This window comes from Salmo trutta, chromosome 12, assembly GCF_901001165.1.
Source record: "Salmo trutta chromosome 12, fSalTru1.1, whole genome shotgun sequence".
Taxonomy (NCBI): Eukaryota; Metazoa; Chordata; class Actinopteri; order Salmoniformes; family Salmonidae; genus Salmo; species Salmo trutta.
This window is the reverse complement of record NC_042968.1, coordinates 66100218-66125027: the sequence shown is the minus strand read 5'-3', so window position 1 is coordinate 66125027 and position 24810 is coordinate 66100218. Positions and strand designations below refer to the sequence as shown.

General features: G+C 44.2%; 1 protein-coding gene across 2 annotated transcripts in view; it reads left to right on the top strand.

The window, feature by feature from the left end:
- LOC115204017 (splicing factor, suppressor of white-apricot homolog) overlaps window positions 1–24810 on the top strand; it is a 136736-nt gene that overhangs the window by 72664 nt on the left and 39262 nt on the right. For both annotated transcript variants that reach the window (XM_029769215.1, XM_029769214.1), the window contains exons 11-12: window positions 7073–7178; window positions 7673–7906. In XM_029769215.1, the coding sequence (XP_029625075.1) occupies window positions 7073–7178; window positions 7673–7906 (340 nt within the window). The remainder of the gene's footprint in view (window positions 1–7072; window positions 7179–7672; window positions 7907–24810) is intronic.

The following is a 24810-nucleotide window of genomic DNA, read 5'->3' as shown; positions in this document are numbered from 1 at the left end:
GGGTGTTGTGTAGATTGATGAAAAAAAAACTAAATTTTTGAATAATTCTGTAACAAACAAAATGTGGAAATATCAAGGGGTCTGAATACGTTACGAATGCTCTGTATTTGAGAGACAGAGAAGACGGTATAAAGAGGAAACCGATGATGCCAGGGCAGTATCATGAACAGGAAGCTACAGACAGAGAGAATATATAACGTATGAAATCATACCCCAGAGGAACATATAGCAGAAGGCTTATTCGAAATGACTGCATCCATGCATGTAGAGATGATGGTCATATGTGTACCAAGGATGAGATATGAAACTTATTGATGCTTGAAACTGAATTGTACTGTATTAAATACAGTTAAAGTCGGAAGTTTACATACACTTAGGTTGGAGTCATTAAAACTCGTTTTTCAACCACTCCACACATTTCTTGTTAACAAACTATAGTTTTGGCAAGTCGGTTAGGACATCTACTTTGTGCATGACACAAGTCATTTTTCCAACAATTGTTTACAAACAGATTATTTAACTTATAATTCACCGTATCACAATTCCAGTGGGTCAGAAGTTTACATACACTAAGTTGACTGTGCCTTTAAACAGCTTGGAAAATTCCAGAAAATTATGTCATGGCTTTAGAAGCTTCTGATAGGCTAATTGACATTATCTGAGTCAATTGGTAGTGTACCTGTGGATGTATTTCAAGGTCTACCTTCAAACTCAGTGCCTTTTTGCTTGACATCATGGGAAAATCAGCCAAGACCTCAGAATAAAAATTTGTAGACCTCCACAAATCTGGTTCATCCTTGGGAGCAATTTCCAAACACCTGAAGGTACCACATTCATCTGTACAAACAATATTAAAAGTTTAAACAGCATGGGACCACACAGCCGTCATACCGCTCAGTAAGGAGACGCGTTCTGTCTCCTGGAGATGTACGTACTTTGGTGCGAAAAGTGCAAATCAATCCCAGAACAACAGCAAAGGACCTTGTGAAGATGCTGGAGGAAACAGGTACAAAAGTATCTATATCCACAGTAAAACGAGTCCTATATCGACATAACCTGAAAGGCCGCTCAGCAAGGAAGAAGCCACTGCTCCAAAACTGCCATAAAAAAAGCCAGAAATGGTTTGCAACTGCACATGGGGACATAGATCGTACTTTTTGGAGAAATGTCCTCTGGTCTGATGAAACAAAAATGGAACTGTTTGGCCATAATGACCATCGTTATGTTTAGAAAAAAAAGGGGGAGGCTTGCAAGCCGAAGAACACCAACCCAACCGTGAAGCACGGGGGGGTGGCAGCGTGTTGTGGGGGTGCTTTGCTGCAGGAGGGACTGGTGCACTTCACAAAATAGATGGCATCATGAGGCAGGAAAATTTATATGGCTATATTGAAGCAACATCTCAAGACATCAGTCAGGAAGTTAAAGCTTGGTCGCAAATGGGTCTTCAAAATGGACAATGACCCCAAGCATACTTCCAAAGTTGTGGCAAAATGGCTTAAGGACAACAAAGTCAAGGTATTGGAGTGGCCATCACTAAGCCCAGTCCTCAATCCTATAGAAAATTTGTGGGCAGAACTGAAGTCTGTGCAAGCAAGGAGGCCTACAAAACTGACTCAGTTACACCAGCGCTGTCAGGAGGAATGGGCCAAAATTCACCCAATTTATTGTGGGAAGCTTGTGGAAGGCTACCCAAAACGTTTGACCCAAGTTAAACAATTTTAAAGGCAGTGCTACCAAATAGTAATTGAGTGTATGTAAACTTCTGACCCACTGGGAATGTGATGAAAGAAATAAAAGCTAAATTAAATCATTCTCTCTACTATTATTCTGACATTTCACATTCTTAAAATAAAGTGGTGATCCTAACTGATATAAAACAGATTTTTTTACCTGGGTTAAATGTCAGGAATTGTGAAAAACTGAGTTTAAATGTATTTCGCTAAGGTGTATGTAAACATCCGACTTCAACTATATGAACATCTCTGTTTCGGTTCATACACAGAATGGAAAATATTGGTTGAAAGTGGATCATAGTTTCTTTCAATCCACACACTGTTGGTAAAAGTAGAGCATAGATTTAAACATCCCTATTGTAAGAAATAGAATATCTTATATTTATTTCTTATATATATATATATATATACATACATTTTTTGTTGTACTTTTTACCTCTTTTGCCCATATTTTGTGATATCCAATTGGTAGTTACAGTCTTGTCTGATTGCTGCAGCTCTCGTATGGTCTCGGGAGAGGTGAATTTCGAGGCCCATGCGTCCTCCAAAACACGACCCTGCCAAGCCGCACTGCTTGCTTAACCCGGAAGCCAGCCGCACCAATGTGTCGGAGGAAACACTGTACAACTTGTGTCCGACGTCAGTGTGCATGCGCCCGGCCCGCCACAAGGTGTCACTGGAGCGCGATGGGACAAGGACATCCCGGCCAGTCAAACCCTCCCCTAACCCGGACGTCGCTGGGCCAATTGTGCACTGCCTCATGGGTCTCCCGGTCACAACACATCCTGGGATCGAACCCAGGTCTGTAGTAACGCCGCAAGCACTGCGATGCAGTGCCTTAGACCGCTGCGCCACTCAGGAGATTATATTTCTATTTCTGCCCAGGACCCACATTTCATCCTCTTTCTCCCCCATCAAAGAGGCTCATCTTCATGGAGGCCGATTCCTTAGCCAGGCTAATGGTCCCCTGATCTCTCATTCCAGAGGGCCACGGCTGAAGAGCTCGCTGCCACACTTCCTTTATAGAACTGTAAAATATTGAAAAACTTCCATTAGCGACACAGAACTACCTATCTACCTTATTTCTCTCTCTCCCTCCACCCTCTTTCTCTCTCTCCCTTCACCCCCTTTCTCTCTCTCTCTCCCTTCACCCCTCATTCACTCACACACACTTCTATCACTCTCTTCCCTTATAGAGAATAAGTCTGCCTTTCTCTCTCTCCCTGAGAAACCCAGGTAATTGAGGCCTAAACAGTCAGCTGCAAAGGCAGCTTTGTCAGACCTGTTGCCCACCAATCCGGCGCCGACAAAGACGGCCGCCTCGCTTCGCGTTCCTAGGAAACTATGCAGTATTTTAGTTTTTTTATGTTATTTCTTACATTGTTGCCCCAGGTAATCTTAGGTTTTATTACATACGGTCGGGAGGAACTATTGGATAAAAGAGCAACGTCAACTCACCAACATTACGACCAGGAATACGACTTTCCCGAAGCGGATCCTCTGTTTGGCCCACCACCCAGTGCAATGGATCAGATCCCAGCCGGCGACCCAAAACAACGACGCCGTAGAAGGGGCAGACGGAACGGTCTTCTGGTCAGGCTCCGTAGACGGGCACATCGCGCACCACTCCAGAGCATACTACTCGCCAATGTCCAGTCTCTTGACAAGAAGGTAGACGAAATCCGTGCAAGGGTAGCCTTCCAGAGAGACATCAGAGACTGCAACGTTCTTTGTTTCACGGAAAGATGGCTCACTCGAGACACGCTATCGGAGTCGGTACAGCCAGCTGGTTTCTTCCCGCATCGCGCCAACAGAAACAAGCATCTTTCTGGTAAGAAGAAGGGCGGGGGTGTATGCCTTATGATTAACGAGACGTGGTGTGATCATAACAACATACAGGAACTCAAGTCCTTCTGTTCACCTGACTTAGAATTCCTCACAATCAAATGCCGACCGCATTATCTACCTAGAGAATTGTCTTCGATTATAATCACAGCCGCATATATCCCCCCCAAGCAGACACATCGATGGCCCTGAACGAACTTCATTTGACTCTACGTAAACTGGAAACCACATATCCTGAGGCTGCATTTATTGTAGCTGGGGATTTTAACAAAGCTAATCTGAAAACAAGGCTCCCTAAATTCTATCAGCATATCGATTGCGCTACCAGGGCTGGCGAAACCCTAGATCACTGTTATTCTAACTTCCGCGACACATATAAGGCCCTCCCCCGCCCTCCTTTCGGAAAAGCTGACCATGACTCCATTTTGTTGCTTCCAACCTATAGACAGAAACTAAAACTGGAAGCTCCCGCGCTCAGGTCTGTTCAACGCTGGTCCGACCAATCGGATTCCACGCTTCAAGATTGCTTCGATCATGTGGACTGGGATATGTTCCGCATTGCGGCGAACAACAACATTGATGAATACTCTGATTCGGTTAGCGGGTTTAATTAGCAAGTGCATCTGCGATGTTGTGCCCACAGCGTCAATTAAAACAATTCCAATCAGAAACCGTGTATTGATGGCAGCATTCGCGCAAAACTGAAAGCGCGAACCACTGCTTTTAATCAGGGCAAGGTGACCGGAAACATGACCGAATACAAACAGTGTTACTATTCCCTCCGCAAGGCAATCAAACAAGCTAAGCGTCAGTATAGAGACAAAGTAGTGTCGCAATTCAACGGCTCAGACACGAGAGGTATGTGGCAGGGTCTACAGTCAATCACAGACTATAAAAGGAAAACCAGCCCCGTCGCGGACCAGGATGTCTTGCTCCCAGACAGACTAAACAACTTCTTTGCTCGCTTTGAGGACAATACAGCGCCACTGACACGGCCTGCTACCAAAACCTGCGGCCTCTCCTTCACTGCAGCCGACGTGAGCAAAACATTTAAACGTGTCAACCCTCGCAAGGCTGCAGGCCCAGACGGCATCCCCAGCCGCGTCCTCAGAGCATGCGCAGACCAGCTGGCTGGTGTGTTTACGGACATATTCAATCAATCCTTATCCCAGTCTGCTGTCCCCACATGCTTCAAGAGGGCCACCATTGTTCCTGTTCCCAAGAAAGCTAAGGTAACTGAGCTAAATGACTACCGCCCCGTAGCACTCACTTCCGTCATCATGAAGTGCTTTGAGAGACTAGCCATATCACCTCCACCCAACCTGACACCCTAGACCCACTCCAATTTGCTTACCGCCCCAATAGGTCCACAGATGACACAATCACACTGCACACTGCCTTAACCCATCAAGAGGAATACCTATGTGAGAATGCTGTTCATCGACTACGGGCTCAGCATTTAACACCATAGTACCCTCCAAACTCGTCATCAAGCTCGAGACCCTGGGTCTCGACCCCGCCCTGTGCAACTGGGTCCTGGACTTCCTGAAGGGCTGCCACCAGGTGGTGAGGGTAGGTAACAACATCTCCACCCCGCTGATCCTCAACACTGGGGCCCCACAAGGGTGCGTTCTCAGCCCTCTCCTGTACTCCCTGTTCATCCACGACTGCGTGGCCATGTACGCCTCCAACTCAATCACCAAGTTTGCAGACGACAGACAACAGTGGTAGGCTTGATTACCAACAACGACGAGACGGCCTACAGGGAGGAGGTGAGGGCCCTCGGAGTGTGGTGTCAGGAAAATAACCTCACACTCAACGTCAACAAAACAAAGGAGATGATTGTGGACTTCAGGAAACAGCAGAGGGAGCACCCCCCTATCCACATCGACGGGGCAGTAGTGGAGAGGGTAGAAAGTTTTAAGTTCCTCGGCGTACACATCATGGTCAAACTGAAATGGTCCAACCGGGGGCATGGTATCACCGGGGGCAAACTACCTGCCCTCCAGGACACCTACACCACCCGATGTCACAGGAAGGCCAAAAAGATCATTAAGGACAACAACCACCCGAGCCACTGCCTGTTCACCCCGCTATCATCCAACAGGCGAAGTCAGTTCAGGTGCATCAAAGCTGGGACCGAGAGACTGAAAAAAAGCTTATTTCTCAAGGCCATCGGACTGTTTAACAGCCATCACTAACATTGAGTGGCTGCTGCCAACATACTGACTCAACTCCAGCCACTTTAATAATGGAAAAATGTATGTAATAAATGTATCACTAGCCACTTTAAACAATGCCACTTCATATAATGTACCCTACATTACTCATCTCATATGTATATACTGTACTCTATACTATCTACTGCATCTTGCCATCTTGATGTAATCTATCACTAGCCACTTTAAACAATGCCACTTTTATATGTTTACATATCCTACATTACTCGTCTCATGTGTATATACTGTACTCTATACCATCCACTGCATCTTGCCTATGCCGTTCTATACCATCACTCATTCATATATTCTTATTCATCCCTTTACACTTGTGTGTATAAGGTAATTGTTATGAAATTGTTAGGTTAGATTACTCGTTGGATATTACTGCATTGTCAGATCTAGAGGCACAAGCATTTAGCTACACTCGCATTAACATTTGCTAACCATGTGTATGTGACAAATAAAATTTGATTTGATCATGGCGTCATGCATACATATGAAGTGGGATTATGAGTCCATCCTCATGTAGGGAGAAACGAGAGGAAACGTCCCACATGTTGTTTTCTTGTATGTCTCTAACGGCTAGCCTGGTGTCCAGACTCTTCCTATCATAAACCTACTAGCAAGCTAGTGATGACTATTTGTTAACATACAACATGGTCTCTGATCTGGTGCTCAGGCTAGTCCCTTTCCTCCTATGTCCCTACTGAGCTGGTATGGTCCATGTTCAGGGACTGCACTCAGAAAAGGAGACCTGAGGCATGTGTTCTCTCCACACGGAATTGGCCTTGTGGCTGTCCCCTGGTCCCTCCTCCACTGCATGTTGCTATGATTAAACCTCTCTGTCAGTGTCCTATGCTGAACGGTGCACAGAGCGAACAGAGCATTCCAATGAGGGCCTTGACGACAGACGGAGAGAGGCAGAGGAGTGGTCGGCCCTCTGTAGTGTGAAATGTGCTTTCCGTTACCGTTCAGCCTGCAATCAACCCTCACTGTGCCTCACTATTTTTGACTGTTAACTTTAAACCCAATCCCAAACAAAGCTTTGCAAATAGCATGCTGACATCACTTAGCATAAGCACAAAATACTTTTCTATGAAGAAAAAAAAAAGCACTGCCCTTATAAGTTCTAAATCATTTTCACTTCACTAATTGATGAGCTTTAAATAGCCTAGGTATTGTGTCTGGTGCGTTCTAATTTCTCGTTCTCAGAACAACCCCAAGCACTTTGTTCTTAAAATAACTGTATTCTCTCTCCTCTTTTCTCTGTAGCGTGGCTCTTCAGACGGCCTTGGCCCAGCGGAGGGGGAGGCAGACAGTGTCGACGTTGGTAACTGTCCCTCTGACAAACAGCTGAATGAAGGCAAGCCAATTAAAGGTAAGACTTGTACACACACCACAGCATTTAGAGGCTGACCATGACACAGTCCCAGTCGTCACAGCCCGGCCTGCCCACACTGATAATTAAAGTGTCTGAGGATCGTTGTTTTTTTTCTTCCTGCTTGTTTGTTTGGTGAGTGGGAATGTTGATGAGTAGACAGTGGAGGTGGTTGGGGTGGTACGCTTGTGGTTTGCGGAGTGCGTGTGTGTATGTGTGGTTTCCTTTAGAACTGTCAGCTAGAAAATGGACGAAATGATTAGGTGGCTGCCCAAAAAGCGGGGTGGCTGAAGTTCATGTCTTTGGCCCATGGTAATGACGGTTAACCCCCAGTTTAATGATACTCTCTCTCTCTCTGCCTGCCTGCCTGGGGAAGGTTAATGGTTTATGGTAAAATGAGTGACTGCCACTGGCACATTGTTCGTTTTAAACGACCTCAAGCTTTAACCAAACACACCCTCCTCTCTCTCTTCCACCTCCACCTTTCTTCCCAGTGCCCTTTGCGCCAATCTGCTTCGCCATCAAGGCCAAAGAGAACGACATGCTACCGCTGGAGAAAAACCGTGTACGGCTGGACGACGACTCAGATGATGACCCGGACAAGTTGCTTGGCGAGGAGGGTCTGGAGGCCCTGCTGGAGGGGGCAGAGATGGTGGTGAGAGCGGTCACTGCGACCCCCGAGGAGAAGAGACCCACTCTCACCCTGGAGGAGCTGGAGGCTAAACAAGGTAGCTAGCTATTGCTGCTCTCACTGGCTGCACTTCATATATTAAAGAACATCTTATTTTACTTTACCTAAAAGCTTTTTTGGAATGCCCTTAAATGGCCATGTGGCTCAATTGGAATGCCCCTAAAGGGCCATGTGGCTAAGAGTGGAATGCCCCTAAATGGCCATGTGGCTCAGTTGGAATGCCCCTAAAGGGCCATGTGGCTAAGAGTGGAATGCCCCTAAAGGGCCATGTGGCTCAGTTGGAATGCCCCTAAAGGGCCATGTGGCTCAGTTGCAATGCCCCTAAAGGGCCATGTGGCTCAATTGCAATGCCACTTGCAACGTCAGGGTCTTGGTTTCAATTCCCGCTGGGGCCACCATACCAGAAAATAATGTATAAAACCACTACAGGAAATCACTTTGGATACAAATATCTGTTAAATGGCATATATTGTTATATAATTGAAGTGAATTGATCCACCCAAGATATAAACTCAGCAAGAAAGAAACGTCCTGTCACTGTCAACTGCTTTTATTTTCAGCAAACTTAGCATGTGTAAATATTTGTATGAACATAACACGATTCAACAACTGAGACATAAACTGAACAAGTTCCACAGACATGTGACTAACAGAAATGGAATAATGTGTCCCTGAACAAAGGGGGGGTCAAAATCAAAAGTAACAGTCGGTATCTGGTGTGGTCACCAGCTGCATTAAGTACTGCAGTGCATCTCCTCATGGACTGCACCAGATTTGCCAGTTCTTGCTGTGAGATGTTACCCCACTTTTCCACCAAGGCAAGTTCCCAGACATTTCTGGGGGGGAATGGCCCTAGCCCTCACCCTCCGATCCAACAGGTTCCAGACGTGCTCAATGGGATTGAGATCCGGGCTCTTCGCTGGCCATGGCAGAATACTGATATTCCTGTCTTGCAGGAAATCACGCACAGAACGAGCAGTATGGCTGGTGGCATTGTCATGCTGGAGGGTCATGTCCAGATGAGCCTACAGGAAGGGTACCACATGAGAGAGGAGGATGTCTTCCCCTGTAATGCACAGTGTTGAGATTGCCTGCAATGACAACAAGCTCAGTCCAATGATGCTGTGACACACCGCCCCAGACCATGACGGATGCTCGACCTCCAAATCGATCCCGCTCCAGAGTACAGGCCTCGGTGTAACGCTCATTTCTTCTATGATAAACGCGAATCCGACCATCACCCCTGGTGAGACAAAACCGTCACTCGTCAGTGAAAAGCACTTTTTGCCAGTCCTGTCTGGTCCAGCGACGGTGGGTTTGTGCCCATAGGCGACTTTGTTGCCGGTGATGTCTGGTGAGGACCTGCCTTACAGCAGGCCTACAAGCCCTCAGTCCAGTCTCTCTCAGCCTATTGCGGATAGTCTGAGCACTGATGGAGGGATTGTGCATTCCTGGTGTAACTCGGGCAGTTGTTGTTGCCATCCTGTACCTGTCCCGCAGGTATCATGTTCGGATGTACCAATCCTGTGCAGATGTTGTTACACATGGTCTGCCACTACGAGGACGATCAGCTGTCCGTCCTTTCTCCCTGTAGCGCTGTCTTAGGCGTCTCACAGTATGGACATTGCAATTTCTTGCCCTGGCCACACCTGCAGTCCTCATGCCTCCTTGCAGCATGCCTAAGGCACGTTCACGCAGATGAGCAGGGACCCTGGGCATCTTTCTTTTGGTGTTTTTCAGTCCTTAGAAAGACCTCTTTAGTGTCCTAAGTTTTCTTAAATGTGACCTTAATTGCCTACCGTCTGTAAGCTGTTAGTGTCTTAACGACCGTTCCACAGGTACATGTTCATTAATTGTTTATGGTCCATTGAACAAGCATGGGAAACAGAGTTTAAACCCTTTACAATGAAGCTCTGTGAAGTTATTTGGATTTTTACGATTTTTATCTTTGAAAGACAGGGTCCTGAAAAAGGTCAGTTTCTTTTATTGCTGAGTTTATATAGGCCCTTTTCAATTCTTGGTAAATATCTTCTCAGTCAGTGTGAATGACCTGTACTAGTCTTTCTGCTGTATTGTTATCTCTCAGTGGGAAAGAAATCCAGTACTTTTTTTAAGGACAGTGGAAGTTACTAAAAATGCTTATTTCTTTGTTAAAACCAACACATTTCCGCCCCAAGGCTACAGCATTTTTTATCATCTCTCACTGTCCTCCGAGAGTTGCAGAATTTCCTGTTCACTTAAGCTTGCTCCTCTATTCATGCATCTGACAGACAGCATCTTAAATGGCATAGAGATGGCCCTGTCCAGGTCAGACTGGAGGTCTGCTAGCTCACCACCCTCACCCACCACCGGCTCTAAGTGTCTTCTGTCGTTGCAGGTCTCTTTCTCTTTCACTCTCGCTTAAGTTATATTAGCTGTCTGTTAATACAGCCGTCACTCGCTGGGAGAGCTGCGGGCAGACTAGGAACGACATCGCTCAATCAAATACACACGCATGCTCCGCCTTTGCGGGAAGTCAGACTAGCCGGAATGGAGGGAGAATGGAATGGGGAAGAGGAGGCACAGCAGTAAATATGTTGAACAAAACTGTTAGAAAGTGAGAAGGAGAGAGGGAGACGAAAGGATGCCTTTTTAAATGAGTGCTTCCAGGAAGGAAGTCAGGAGAGACTGGATGCAGTAAACCACAGTTGTATTTCTCTCTTAGCTCCCCCATAATGGAGATATACAGTACCAGTCAAAAGTTTGGACACACCTACTCATTCAAGGGTTTTTCTTTATTTTGACTATTTCCTACATTGTAGAATAATAGTGAAGACTTCAAAACTATGAAATAACACATGGAATCATGTAGTAAACAAAAATGTTTTAAACAAATCAAAATATATTTGATATTTGATATTCTTCAAAGTAGCCACCCTTTGCATTGATGACAGCTTTGCACACTCTTGGTATTTTTCTCAACCAGCTTCATGAGGTAGTCACCTGGAATGCATTTCAATTAACACATGTGCCTTATTAAAAGTTAATTTGTGGAATTTATTTTATTCTTAATGCGTTTGAGCCAATCAGTTGTGTTGTGACAAAGGAGGTGTGGTATACAGAATATAGCCCTATTTGGTAAAAGACCATGTCCATATTATGGCAAGAACAGCTCAAATAAGCAAAGAGAAACAACAGTCCATCATTGCTTTGGGTCAGTCAATACAGAACATTTCAATAACTTTTAAAGTTTCTTCAAGTGCAGTCACAAAACCATCTAGTGGTATGATGAAACTGTCTCTCATGAGGACCGCCACAGGAAAGGAAGTCCCAGAGTTACCTCTGCTGCAGTGGATAAGTTCATTAGAGTTACCAGCCTCAGAAATTGCAGCCCAAATAACTGCTTCACAGAGTTCAAGTAACAGACACATCTCAACATCAACTGTTCAGAGGAGACTGTGTGAATCAGGCCTTCATGTTCGAATTGCTGCAAAGAAACCACTAAAGGACAACATTAAGAAGAAGAGACTTGCTTGGGCCAATAAACACGAGCAATGGACATTAGACCAGTGGAAATCTGTGCTTTGATCTGATGAGTTCAAATTTGAGATTTTTGTTTCCAACCGCCGTGTCTTTGTGACACGCAGAGTAGGTGAACGGATGATCTCTGCATTTGTGGTTCCCACCGTGAAGCATGGAGGAGGAGGTGTGAACACACGTCCAGGCTGTGTAAGGGCTATTTGACCATGGAGTGCTGCGTCAGATGACCTGGCCTTCACAATCATCTGACCTTAAACAAATTGAGATGGTTGGGAAGAGTTGGACCGCAAAGTGAAGGAAAAGTAGCCAACAAGTACTCAGCATATGTGGGAACTCCTTCAAGACTGTTGTAAAAGCATTCCTCATGAAGGTGGTTGAGAGAATGCTAAGAGTGTGCAAAGCTGTCATCAAGGCAAAGGGTGGCTACTTTGAAGAATCTCAAATACAAAATACTTTTTTTTGTTACTACATGATTCCATATGTGTTATTTCATGGTTTTGATGTCTTCGCTATTATCCTACAATATAGAAAAAATAAAGAAAAACCCTTGAATGAGTAGGTGTCAACTTTTGACTGGTACTGTATGTGCACACAATCTCAGGAGTGTGTTGATGCAAATGTAAAGGCAGGTCTGACTCACGGGACATTCATAATGTTTAGTGTGCATTCAGCCTGGTCTCACACACATACACACACACAGCCACCAAATGTTCTGGTATTTAGGCCTAGTTACGGGGCTGGTTCAGGCTGTCAATGCACACACACACCCGGCCCCAGCGGAGGGAGAGCGGAACATCTGTGTGATTATCTCAGGGTAAAGAACGGGCCTGGCAAGTGAAATGAATTGCTGTGTGGCAAGGAGGCTGTCACTCAAATGGCCTAACTCCGTAGGGGTATTGATTACAGACAGAGAAACCTAATCTGTATTGATGGTCTGTAAAGGATCACACAGGCTGCCTTTGATTACCAGTGCTGGGATTCAGCAGACGCGTGTGTGTGTTCATGTCTTTGTCAGTCTGTTTTTCTGTCCAAATGAACCTTAACACTAGAACAGCTGGGCCATGAGGGACCCCCCTTCAAGCGAATGAGCAGTCATTCTGACAGCAAAATTAGAACCGTGTAATTAATACATTTCATGTATGCTATTGCAAAAATAATAATTTGGTTGTGTTTATAAAGGCCTAAGGTAACATTAGAATACTATTTTATTTCAAATAACACCATAGCATACACACACACGACTGTTCAAATGTTTTTGGTCACTTAGAAATGTCCTTGTTTTTGAAAGAAAATAACATCAAATTGATCAGAAATACAGTGTAGACATTGTTAATGTTGTAAATTACTATTGTAGCTGGAAACTGCAGATTTTTTTTATTTTTATGGAATATCTACATAGGTGTACAGAGGCCCATAATCAGCAACCATCACGCCTGTGTTCCAATGGCACGTAGTGTTAGCTAATCCAAGTTTATCATTTTAAAAGGCTAATTGATCATTAGAAAACCCTTTTGCAATTATGCTAGCACAGCTGAAAACTGTTGTTCTGATTAAAGAAGCAATTCAACTGGCCTTCTATAGACTAGTTGAGTATCTGGAGCATCAGCATTTGTGGGTTCAATTAGAGGCTCAAAATGGCTAGAAACAAAGAACTTTCTTCTGAAACTCGTCAGTCTGTTCTTGGAAATGAAGGCTATTCCATGTGAAAAATTGCCAAGAAACTGCTGGCCTTTTAGGCAAAGTTCCTCATTCCGGTGTCTGTGTTTTTGCCCATCTTAATCTTTTATTTTTTTGACAAGTCTGAGATATGGCTTTTCTTTGCAACTCTGCCTAGAAGGCCAGCATCCCGGAGTCACCTCTTCACTGTTGACATTGAGACTGGTGTTTTGCGGGTACTATTTAATGAAGCTGCCAATTGAGGACTTGTGAGGCGTCTGTTTCTCAAACTATACACTCTAATGTACTTGTCCTCTTGCTCAGTTGTGCACCGGGGCCTCCCACTCTTTCTATTCTGGTTAGAGCCAGTTTGCGCTGTTCTGTGAAGGGAGAAGTACACAGCGTTGTACGAGATCTTCAGTGTCTTGGCAGTTTCTCACATGGAATAGCCTTCATTTCTCAGAACAAGAATAGACTGACAAGTTTCAGAAGAAAGTGCTTTGTTTCTGGCCATTTTGAGCCTGTAATCGAACCCACAAATGCTGACGCTCCAGATTCTCAACTAGTCTATAGAAGGCCAGTTTAATTGCTTCTTTAATCAGAACAACAGTTTTCAGCTGTGCTAGCATAATTGCAGGTAGGATGTGAGTACATTGGAGGTAATGAGTAATGATGAGAGAGATATAGTCTCTAGAGACATTTAAACCAGGTGATGTCATCGCATATGTAGGAGGTGGAACAACATGGTTGGTTAAGGCATATTGAGCAGGGCTAGAGGCTCTACAGTGAAATAAGACAGTAATCACTAACCAGGACAGTAATGGACGAGGCATATTAATATTAGAGAGAGGCATGCGTAGCCAAGTGAACATATGGGTCCAGGGATTGGTTGAGCTGACTGGGGACACGGCGATTCAGAAAGTTAGCAGGCCGATGCTAACAAGCTAACAGTTAGTAGGCCGGGGCTAAACAAGCTAGCAATTAGCAGACCAGGGCTGGCAAGCTAGCCGTTAGCAGACCGGGTTAGCAAGCAAGCAGTTGACAGACCTGGGCTAGCTAGCAGTTAGCAGACCGGGGCTAGCAAGTTAGCCTTTGGAGGAAGTCGCAATGGGGGTAAGTCTGTTTTTGCCTCTTCGTGCGGTGATGTCGATAGACCAGTTGTGGAATTAATAGGGTTCCAAGTAGCTCTAGATAGCTAGCAGGCCGCTTAGCAGAATGGGCCTTCAGAGGACGTCGCGCCTGAGGGGCCTGTTGGTATCCTCGGGCAGATTATGTCGGTATTCCAGTCGTAGAGGATCGGCGGGGTTCCGTGCCCCATACCGGCAGTAGAAGAGGTCTGGATATTGTAGCCCAGGAGTGGGCTTCGGTGGTAACACAGGAGCCCTGGCCGAGCTAGCTTCAGGCTAATTGGTGCTTGCTCCGGGATGGAAAAGCTAGCCAGGAGTAGTCACCCGGGATTGCGGTTAGCTAGTTGCAAAGATCCAGATGAAAATGTTCAGAGTTTGCGGTAGGAATCTGGGGATATGGGGGAAAAAATATATAAAATAATAATAGGTCCGTTATGCTCTGGTTTGAGTCATGTTGTTCGAACTGGCGAGAGCTTTCCGAGCTAAAGGTTAGCTGATGACCGCTAGCAATGGTTTGCTGACTGATAGCTGGTAGGTAGTTAGCTGGCTAGCTTCAGTTGAGGGATTCCAGATCCGAAGTAAATAGAAATACTTTAGAAAAAAAAAAGATCCACGCCACATTGGGTGAGGCGGGTTGCAGGAGAGTATTTAGAAGTTGAGGTTTTAGGAAAGTATTTTAAAAAGATTTGCAAAGAAAAACATGTAAAAAGATATATACAAGAGACACGACAGGACAAAGACGTCTGACTGCTACGCCATCTTGGATTAATGCCCTAGGCCAGAGTGGACTGACAAGACTACTTGGATTCGGTGGACTGATATAGGGTACCTACCATTTGGAGATTATAATTAGAATAGATCAATAGAATGGTTTGCTGTAATTACTGTAACTTCTTTGTTGTATTATCCCAAACGAACGTAGTAGTTTCACCAATTAAGGATTCTAGCTTTAATGCTATTGTGAAATAATGCTTGTCTGTTGTCTGCCATGCCCTATATTTGAGTGTGTATGATCTTCCAGACCACTGGGTCCATTTTGTGGAAAGCATAGTGTGTGTCAGCACTCTCTCTATCATGACCAATGAGGGACCACTTCAATAGTTCTTTACTGCCTTAAGGCCCATAGCTGTGCTGTTATTGAGTGAGACCAGTGGCAGCTCTCATTAGTAAAGTGTGTGTCTCTCTTTGTGCATGGGTGTGTGTGCACGTGGTTGTTCGTGTGAGTGTGTGCGCGTGCCTGTGCCGTCTTAAGTCCTATTGTCTCTAAAAATATATTTTGACTTTCGATTGCTGTGACAATCTGCTTATACATTTACAACAAGAAAATCACACTTTGTTCTGTCATCTTCTATCTTCCCCCTCCCTTAGTGCTGTTGTAAAGAAGAACAATAGCAGGATTTGTTTTACTGATGGCGAGCCCAAAATGTCTTAGTTTTGAGGCAGCGCAAATGGTTTGATTGCTAAAGCACTTGAGTGGCCAAGAACCCTACTTATTGGGGGGCCTCTCTCAAACAGTCTGAACAGGCCCAAACAGATACACAGACGATGCAATCTCTATTGCACTCCACACTGCCTTTTCCCACCTGGACAAAGGGAACACTTATGTGAGAATGCTATTCATTGACTACAGCTCAGCGTTCAACACCATAGTACCTTCAAAGCTCATCACTAAGCTAAGGATCCTGGGACTAAACACCTCCCTCTGCAACTGGATCCTGGACTTCCTGATGGGCTGTCCCCAGGTGGTGAGGGTAGGTAGCAACACATCTGCCATGCTGATCCTCAACACTGGAGCTCCACAGGGGTGCGTGCTCAGTCCCCTCCTGCACTTCCTGTTCACCCACGACTGCGTGGCCAGACACGACTCCAACACCATCATTACGTTTGCAGACGGCACGAGACAGCCTATAGGGAGGAGGTCAGAGACCTGGCCGGGTGGTGCCAGAATAACAACCTATCCCTCAACGTAACCAAGACTAAGGAGCTGATTGTGGACCACAGGAAAAGGAGGACCGAGCACGCCCCCATTCTCATCGACGGGGCTGTAGTGGAGCAGGTTGAGAGCTTCAAGTTCCTTGGTGTCCACATCAACAACAAACTAGAATGGTCCAAACACACCAAGACAGTCGTGAAGAGGGCACGACAAAGCCTATTCCCCCTCAGGAAACTAAAAAGATTTGGCATGGGTCCTGAGATCCTCAAAAGGTTCTACAGCTGCAACATCGAGAGCATCCTGACTGGTTGCATCACTGCCTGGTACGGCAATTGCTCGGCCTCTGACCACAAGGCACTACAGAGGGTAGTGCGTACGGCCCAGTACATCACTAAGCTGCCTGCCATCCAGGACCTCTACACCAGGCGGTGTCAGAGGAAGGCCCTAAAAATGTTCAACGACCCCAGCCACCCCAGTCATAGACTGTTCTCTCTACTACCGCATGGCAAGCGGTACCGGCGTGCCAAGTCTAGGACAAAAAGGCTTCTCAACAGTTTTTACCCCCAAGCCATAAGACTCCTGAACAGGTAATCAAATGGCTACCCGGGCTATTTGCATTGTGTGCCCCCCCAACCCCTCTTTTTACACTGCTGCTACTCTCTGTTTATCATATATGCATAGTCACTTTAACCATATCTACATGTACATACTACCTCAATCAGCTTGACTAACCGGTGTCTGTATGTAGCCTCGCTGCTTATATAGCCTCGCTACTGTATATAGCCTGTCTTTTTACTGTTGTTTTATTTCTTTACTTACCTATTGTTCACCTAACACCTTTTTTGCACTTTTGGTTAGAACCTGTAAGTAAGCATTTCACTGTAAGGTCTACACCGCCTATTCGGTGCACGTGACAAATACACTTTGATTAAGATTTAGGCCTGCCTGCCTGCCTGCCTGCCTGCCTGCCTGCCTGCCTGCCTGCCTGCCTGCCTGCCTGCCTGCCTTCCTCGCTCATTTATTTAGTTTTATTTTCTCTCCAAGTCACTGTCCTCCTTCACCTTTCACTCACTCCTTTTCACTTGTTCTTTCTAAGTCACTCTTTCTCCCTCTCTCTCTCTCCTCATGCTTACTCTGTCTCTATATATCTCTTTCTCCCTCTCTCTCTCTTCTCATGCTTACTCTGTCTCTATATATCTCTTTCTCCCTCTCTCTCTTCTCATGCTTACTCTGTCTCTATATATCTCTTTCTCCCTCTCTCTCTCTCCTCATGCTTACTCTGTCTCTATATATCTCTTTCTCCCTCTCTCTCTCTTCTCATGCTTACTCTGTCTCTATATATCTCTTTCTCCCTCTCTCTCTCTCCTCATGCTTACTCTGTCTCTATATATCTCTTTCTCCCTCTCTCTCTCTTCTCATGCTTACTCTGTCTCTATATATCTCTTTCTCCCTCTCTCTCTCTTCTCATGCTTACTCTGTCTCTATATATCTCTTTCTCCCTCTCTCTCTTCTCATGCTTACTCTTGTCTCTATCTCTTTCTCCCTCTCTCTCCCTTCTCATGCTTACTCTGTCTCTATATATCTCTTTCTCCCTCTCTCTCTTCTCATGCTTACTCTGTCTCTCTCTCTCTTCCTCTCTCACTCACTCCATTAAGGAAGTGGGTCTACCTTAGGGTGGTAGTTCTGTTCTGTCCCTGGTGTGTTCACACTAAGCCCCATATGATTTGCCTTGGTAGCCAGCCTATTTATAGTATAGAAAGAACTATGTATTCAACCCCTACGGTTGCGTAATATAATGACTTGTTTTTGAGCTCTCCCTGTGCGCTTCCGATGAACAGACTAGGGAAGATTGCAGATGGTTATCGCTGCCCACACACACAGTAAATTGAGCTATTGTATTCTCAGGCTGGGCAATTTATCCCCGCACCACGTTCAATGGCCACAGTCCACGTTACATGCCCGGAGTCCACGTTAATATAGTCCTCGTGATCACTGTCGTCCTCTTCTCCCCCATGATTTGTTCCTGTCTTTCCCCATTCTCTCGTTTTCTCTGACCTCTTGTCACATCCTTGTGTTCTCTCTTTCATTAAACAGTTGCGTTGGGCTGTGCCTACAGAGAGGAATGTAGGCAGGCATAACGGTAATTGCAGATGATGGCAGGAGACCCAGTTAGCTAATTTCATTGTATAAGTGGAATTCACACTGGAGGCCTTTTGGGACCCGTTCCGAAATGGACCTGGGGCTTTCCCATCCAGACCCAATATGCATAAATACATTTTTTAAATATAGAGACCCGTTCCAAACAGAACCCGAGGACATCTAGACCCGTTCCGTATAAACCTGGTCAGATCCAGACCCGGTCTGATCTGAGTGAGGGAAGCAGCAGAAAAGTACATTTTAAGCTACTTTATTAACCGAAGCTAAGTGCGAGGGAGAAGAGGTAGAGAGAGTTGACGCTCTAGCAGGGGCCGTGCTGTGTGTGTAGGCTACTGTGAGTGTGAGCGAGTGACACAGGAACAGGGAGGAGAGAGGGAGAGATGAGAGACCGCAACCAACCAAGCCGACTCACGCTATAGTAGACTAATAGCTGCCATAACTAGGTCATTTATCATCCAATATGATTACGTAGTATCTGTCTTAACTAGGCTAATTGAGGCTGCATGCACTTTCTCGTCCTAAACAGTTGCAAACAACAACTCCGTTCAGAATGTAAAGTAGCAACCTACCTGTTGGTCGTTGTAGCCTTCTCCTTTAACTTTTAATTCCATTTTAATTCCATCTTCCATTGATTAGATATCTCCTAACTTTTGTCCCACATGGGGGCTCTATGACTGTAGCCTATTGCCACTGATGAATTATGATTAGTCAACAATAGGGTTGCACATTTTGGGTAGTATTAAGTGGTGGAAACTTTCTGTGGGAATTAACGGGAATATATAGGAATTAATGGAAATATATGCAAATTAAAATTAATACCGTTTAAATGTAGATGTTTTTTTGCATTGGATATATTTACCATATCATATGGAGACATAAACATTTTACCTTATCATTAGACATAATTGCAAATTATTAAATCCTTCCAATAGAAATAAAAAACTATTTAGTTACGAATTTAACTTTAATTAAATGTGTTGACTCTTCACATGGGATGATTTCACTGAACAACAAAAGAAGGGGAATATTGAATGATCCCCAATGATCCATCACATCTCCCAAAAACGGTTTCAACATACATCTGTAAAATGATAACCAAAGCTTTATTTTCTAGACTGTCTTCCTCTCAGGCTTCCATGTCTTCTCCCTGGACCTCCTCAATGCCCACCTCTTGAACATCAGACTCTGAGGCCTCATCTTCACTGTCACTTTCCAACCTTGTTGAGGATGGCTCGTTGTCTGGCTCAAAATGCCTCAAATTTGCCCGGATGGCCACCAATTTTCCAACCCTTATATTTGTCAACCTTTGTGTGCTTTGGTGTGTGTGTTCAAAAACAAGGACCAGTTGCGCTCTGAGGCAGCTGATGTTGGCGGGATTTGCAGGATGATGGAGGCAACAGGGAAAGAGCCTCAGATCCACAAAGTCCCTTCTACCAGGTGGCTTATGAGATATGTTGGCACGACTGCCATATTGCATCTCCATCCCAAAGCCCTTGCTTGGTAGTGTCATCCAGGCCAAGGTGGCAAGACACGGTAGTGATGACACCATAGGCCTTGTTGATCTCTGCACCAGACAGGATGCTCTTGTCAGCATTCTTGGGGTCCAATGTATGGGCTTCAGGCAGAAGTCTTCATGCTTTTTGATGTATTTCAGAACTGCAGTTTCCTCTGCTTGGAGCAACACTGAAGTGGGCAGTGGAGTATGGATTTCTTCTCTAACATCTGCAAGCAGAGTGTGAACATCAGACAGGTTGGCATTGTCTCCCTCAATCAGTGCAATGGCTACTGCTATAGGTTTCAGGAGTTTCAGGCTGCTTACCGCTCTCTCCCAAAGTACATCATCCAGGAGGATCCTCTTGATGGGGCTGTCCATATCGGCAGACTGTGATATTGCCATTTCTTGGAGAGACCCCTTCCCCTCCAAGGGACTGTCAAACATGATGACAACACCACCCCAACAGGTGTTGCTGGGCAGCTTCAATGTGGTGCTCATATTCTTCTCACTTTGCTTGGTGAGGTAAATTGCTGCTATAACTTGATGACCCTTCACATACCTAACCATTTCCTTGGCTCTCTTGTAGAGTGTATCCATTGTTTTCAGTGCCATGATGTCCTTGAGAAGCAAATTCAATGCATGAGTAGCACAGCCAATGGGTGTGATGTGAGGGTAAAACTCCTTCACTTTAGACCAGGCAGCCTTCATGTTCGCAGCATTGTCTGTCACCAGTGCAAATACCTTCTGTGGTCCAACCAAGGTCATTGATGACTGCCTTCAGCTCATCTGCAATGTAGAGACCGGTGTGTCTTTTGGCCCTTGTGTCTGTGCTCTTGTAGAATACTGGTTGAGGCGTGGAGATGATGTAGTTAAGTATTCCTTGCCCACGAACATTCAACCTCCCATCAGAGATGATTTCAATGTAGTCTGCTTTCTATATGATTTGCTTGACCTTCACTTGAACTATGTGGAACTCTGCATCCAGCAAATGAGTAGATACATCATGTCTGGTTTGGTGGGGTGGTTGCTGGGCGGAGAACATTCAGAAATCTCTTCCAATACACATTGCCTGTGAGCATCCGAGGTGAACCAGTCGCATACACATCTCGAGCAAGACATTGATAAGCATTTCTCTGACTACGTTCCTCCATTGAGTCAAAAAGGCATCTGATTCCAGGAGGACCATGAGCTGTTGCTATCGATAAGGTGTCTGATTCAACATTTTCACCTCGAATAGAAGTAGAGGGACTTTTGTCAGAGGTTGCTTGTTGTGAGCGCTGAGGGAACTTTATGCACTTGGCCAGATTGTTTTTTTTTATCTTTGTTGCATTCTTCACATATGATTTGGCACAGTTTTTGCAAATGTACACAGCTTTTCCTTCTACATCAGCTGCAATGAAATGTCTCCACACATCAGCTAGTGCCCGTAGCATTTTCATGTAAAGATTAGAAAAAACATTGTAAAAAAAAAAAATCTAAAATACAATTCAATATACAGATAAATAGTTAAGCAGTTAGATTAAACAACTCCTTTGTAAGATAAATGTTTTAAAATGAAACGTATGTAAACCGGTGAATTAACACTCCTCAGTTAGCAGGCTCAAGCAAGCTAAAACCCACATGGTAGCAAAAGCTAACTACCAGAAATTGTTAACAAGTTAGAAATTATTTAAACACACTTTGATGTAGGCTACTATTTACTATTTGCAAATGTACACAACTTTTCCTTCTACATCAGCTGCAGTGAAATGACATCAGATAGTGCCTGTAAAGATTAGAAAAAAAGGAGAAACAAATACAATTCCATATACAGATAAATAGTTAAGCAGTTCGATGAAACAAGTCCTTTGTAAGATGTTTTAAAATTAAACGTATGTAAACCGGTGAATTAACACTCCTCAGTTAGCAGGCTCAAGCAAGCTAAAACCCACATGGTAGCAAAAGCTAACTACCAGAAATTGTTAACAAGTTAGAAATTATTTAAACACACGTTGTTAAAGGCTACTATTTACTCGTTAACAAAAAAGAATCTATGTCATATAAAATATATTCACCCCACCCAGTATTGTAATCAAAACTTACCAGAAAGCATGTAGTCCTTGGCTCAGACAGTGTAGTAGTGTGGGCTCAATAGCATCTCATTAGTGTGCAAGATCTTGAGAATCAGCTGTACATGTGATGGAAGAATGCACTGTTCATGCAGAGGGTTGCAATTCCATTGAATTGGGGATAGTTTAACCAAAATATGCCACAAGACCTAGAATTGCCTTATGTGTATCCCACAAAAAAGGTTCACTGTTATAAGCGAACTTTTTTTTTAATGAATTTAAGCAAAATTCCTAGGCTTAACTTCCCATGGAAAATTCCGTAAATTTACCATAAAGTTTCAGACCCTTTGCAACCCTAGTCAACAACAACTACACACGCTATTCCAGGTGAAAAGCAAAGAGCAGCAGCATAAATGATACAATTTCTCTCGCTCTACTGCAGCAGTCACGTTCAGCTCTATATGGGTCCTTCCGGACTAGTCATTTAAAATTACACATACCCGTGACAATCATATCAAATCTGACCCAAACCCATGAAATTATTTGGAATTCTGGATCCCGACCCTCTTGGGTATTCGGGTATTCGGGTACTGGGGGATCCGTGAACACCTCGAATTCAAACTAAATCCACACTCCACCATAGCCAATCCACAAACTTTACCTATGAGGTGTTGTGTCTGGGAATGGTAAGCTGAAATGTGGCCATAAGCTTCAATACACTCATACCATGTCATTCCCCCCATCTTCAATACAGTGTTAATGTCTACATAATGTACCTTAAACACTGTCTTAGACCCCTCTCTCTGCCTGCTTCCTTGTCTGCCCTCCACTGCTCCATTTGATCCTACACTGCCACTCGCTCTCCCCCGCTCTCTTCTCTTCCTCCCCCGTATTCTTTCTCTCCTCCTCTGCTCTTTTCCGATCTCCTCCCCAGCCAAGCCCCAGCTGTGCCTCACAGTACAGTAGCTTTTCTCTCTCACACCTTGACACAGAGGGGAGTCACTCACGCTCAACACATCTTTGACCTCTTCTCTCTCTCTTTGAATTCTTTGTGTATCTGTAATCTGAGGGAATTATGTGTCTCTAATATGGTCATACATTTGTCAGAAGGTTAGGAAGTGCAGCTCAGTTTCCACCTCATTTTGTGGGGAGTGTGCACATAGCCTGTCTTCTCTTGAGAGCCAGGTCAGCCTATGGCGGCCTTTCTCAATAGCAAGGCTATGCTCACAGAGTCTGTACATAGTCAAAGCTTTCCTTAAGTGTATACTATCTGTTTAGGGCCAAATAGCATTCTAGTTTGCTCAGTTTTTTTGTGTTGCTGTCCTGGGGCTCTGTGGGGTTTGTTTGTGTTGGTGAACAGAGCCCCAGGACCAGCTTGCTTAGGGGACTCTTCACCAGGTTAATCTCTCTGTAGGTGATGGCTTTGTTATGGAATGTTTGGGAATCGCTTCCTTTTAGGTGGTTGTAGAATTTAATGGCTCTTTTCTGGATTTTGATAATTAGAGGGTATCGGCTTAATTCTGCTCTGCATGCATTTTTTGGTGTTTTGCGTTGTACACAGAGTATATTTTTGCAGAATTCTTCATGCAAAGTCTCAATTTGGTGTTTGTCCCATTTTGTGAATCTTGATTGGTGAGCGGACCCCAGACCTCACAACCATAAAGGGCAATGGGTTCTATAACTGATTCAAATATTTTGGCTAAAATATCAAATTTGTATAGCAGACCCTCATGCCAAATTAAGTCAAAAGCATTTTTTAAATTAACAAAGCATGAGAATACTTTGCCTTTGTTTTGTTTGTCAATTAGGGTGTGCAGGGTGTATATGTGGTCTGTCATACTGTAATTTGGTAAAAAGACAATTTGACATTTGCTCAGAACATTGTTTTCACTGAGGAAATGTACGAGTCTGCTGTTAATGATAAGGCAGAGGATTTTCCCAAGGTTGCTGTTGACGCATATCCCACAGTAGATATTGGGGTCAAATTTGTCTCCACTTTTGTGGATTGGGATGATCAGTCCTTGGTTCCAAATAATGGGGAAGATGCCAGAGCCACGGATGATGTTAAAGAATTTAAGTATAGCCAATTGGAATTTGTGGTCTGTATATTTTATAATTTCATTGAGGATACCATCAACACCACAGGCCTTTTTGGGTTGGAGGGTTTGTATTTTGTCCTGTAGTTCATTCAATTTAATTACAGAATCCAGTGGGTTCTGGTAGTCTTTAATAGTTGATTCTAAGATTTGTATTTCATCATGTATATGTTTTTGCTGTTTGTTCTTTGTTATAGGGCCAAAAAGATTGGAGAAGTGGTTTACCCATACATCTCCATTTTGGATAGATAATTATTTGTGTTGTTGTTTTACTGTTTTCCAATTTCCCCCGAAGTGGTTAGAGTATGCATTCTTAAATGATTTTGGAAGTGCTGTTCCTTCTTTTTCCATAGTGTATTTCTATATTGTTTTAGTGATTCACCATATTGAAGGCGTAGGTTCAAGTTTTCTGGGTCTCTATGTTTCTGTTTGGATAAGTTTCTCTATCTTTCTTAGGTTTTTGCATTCTTCATCAAACCATTTGTCATTGTTGTTTTTGATTTGATAGGGATGCTCAGAGGTCAAATATACTGTTGAGGTTTTCTACTGCTAAGTTTACACCGTCACTATTACAATGGAAAGTTTTGTCCAGGAAGTTGTCTAAAAGGGATTGAATTTGTTGTTGCCTAATTGTTTTTTGGTAGGTTTCCACATACTTTCCTTCCATCTATAGCATGTCTTAGTAGTATTCAGTTCCTTTGGCTTTGATGCCTCATGATTGAGTATTGCTCTGTTTAGGTAGACTGTGATTTTTCTGTGATCTGATTGGGCTGACTGTGAACGCTCTGAGAGACTGGGTTGAGGTCAGTGATAAGGTAGTCCACAGTACTACTGCCAAGAGATGAGCTATAAGTGTACCTACCATAGAAGTCCCCTCAAGGCCTACCATTGACAATGTACATACCCAGTG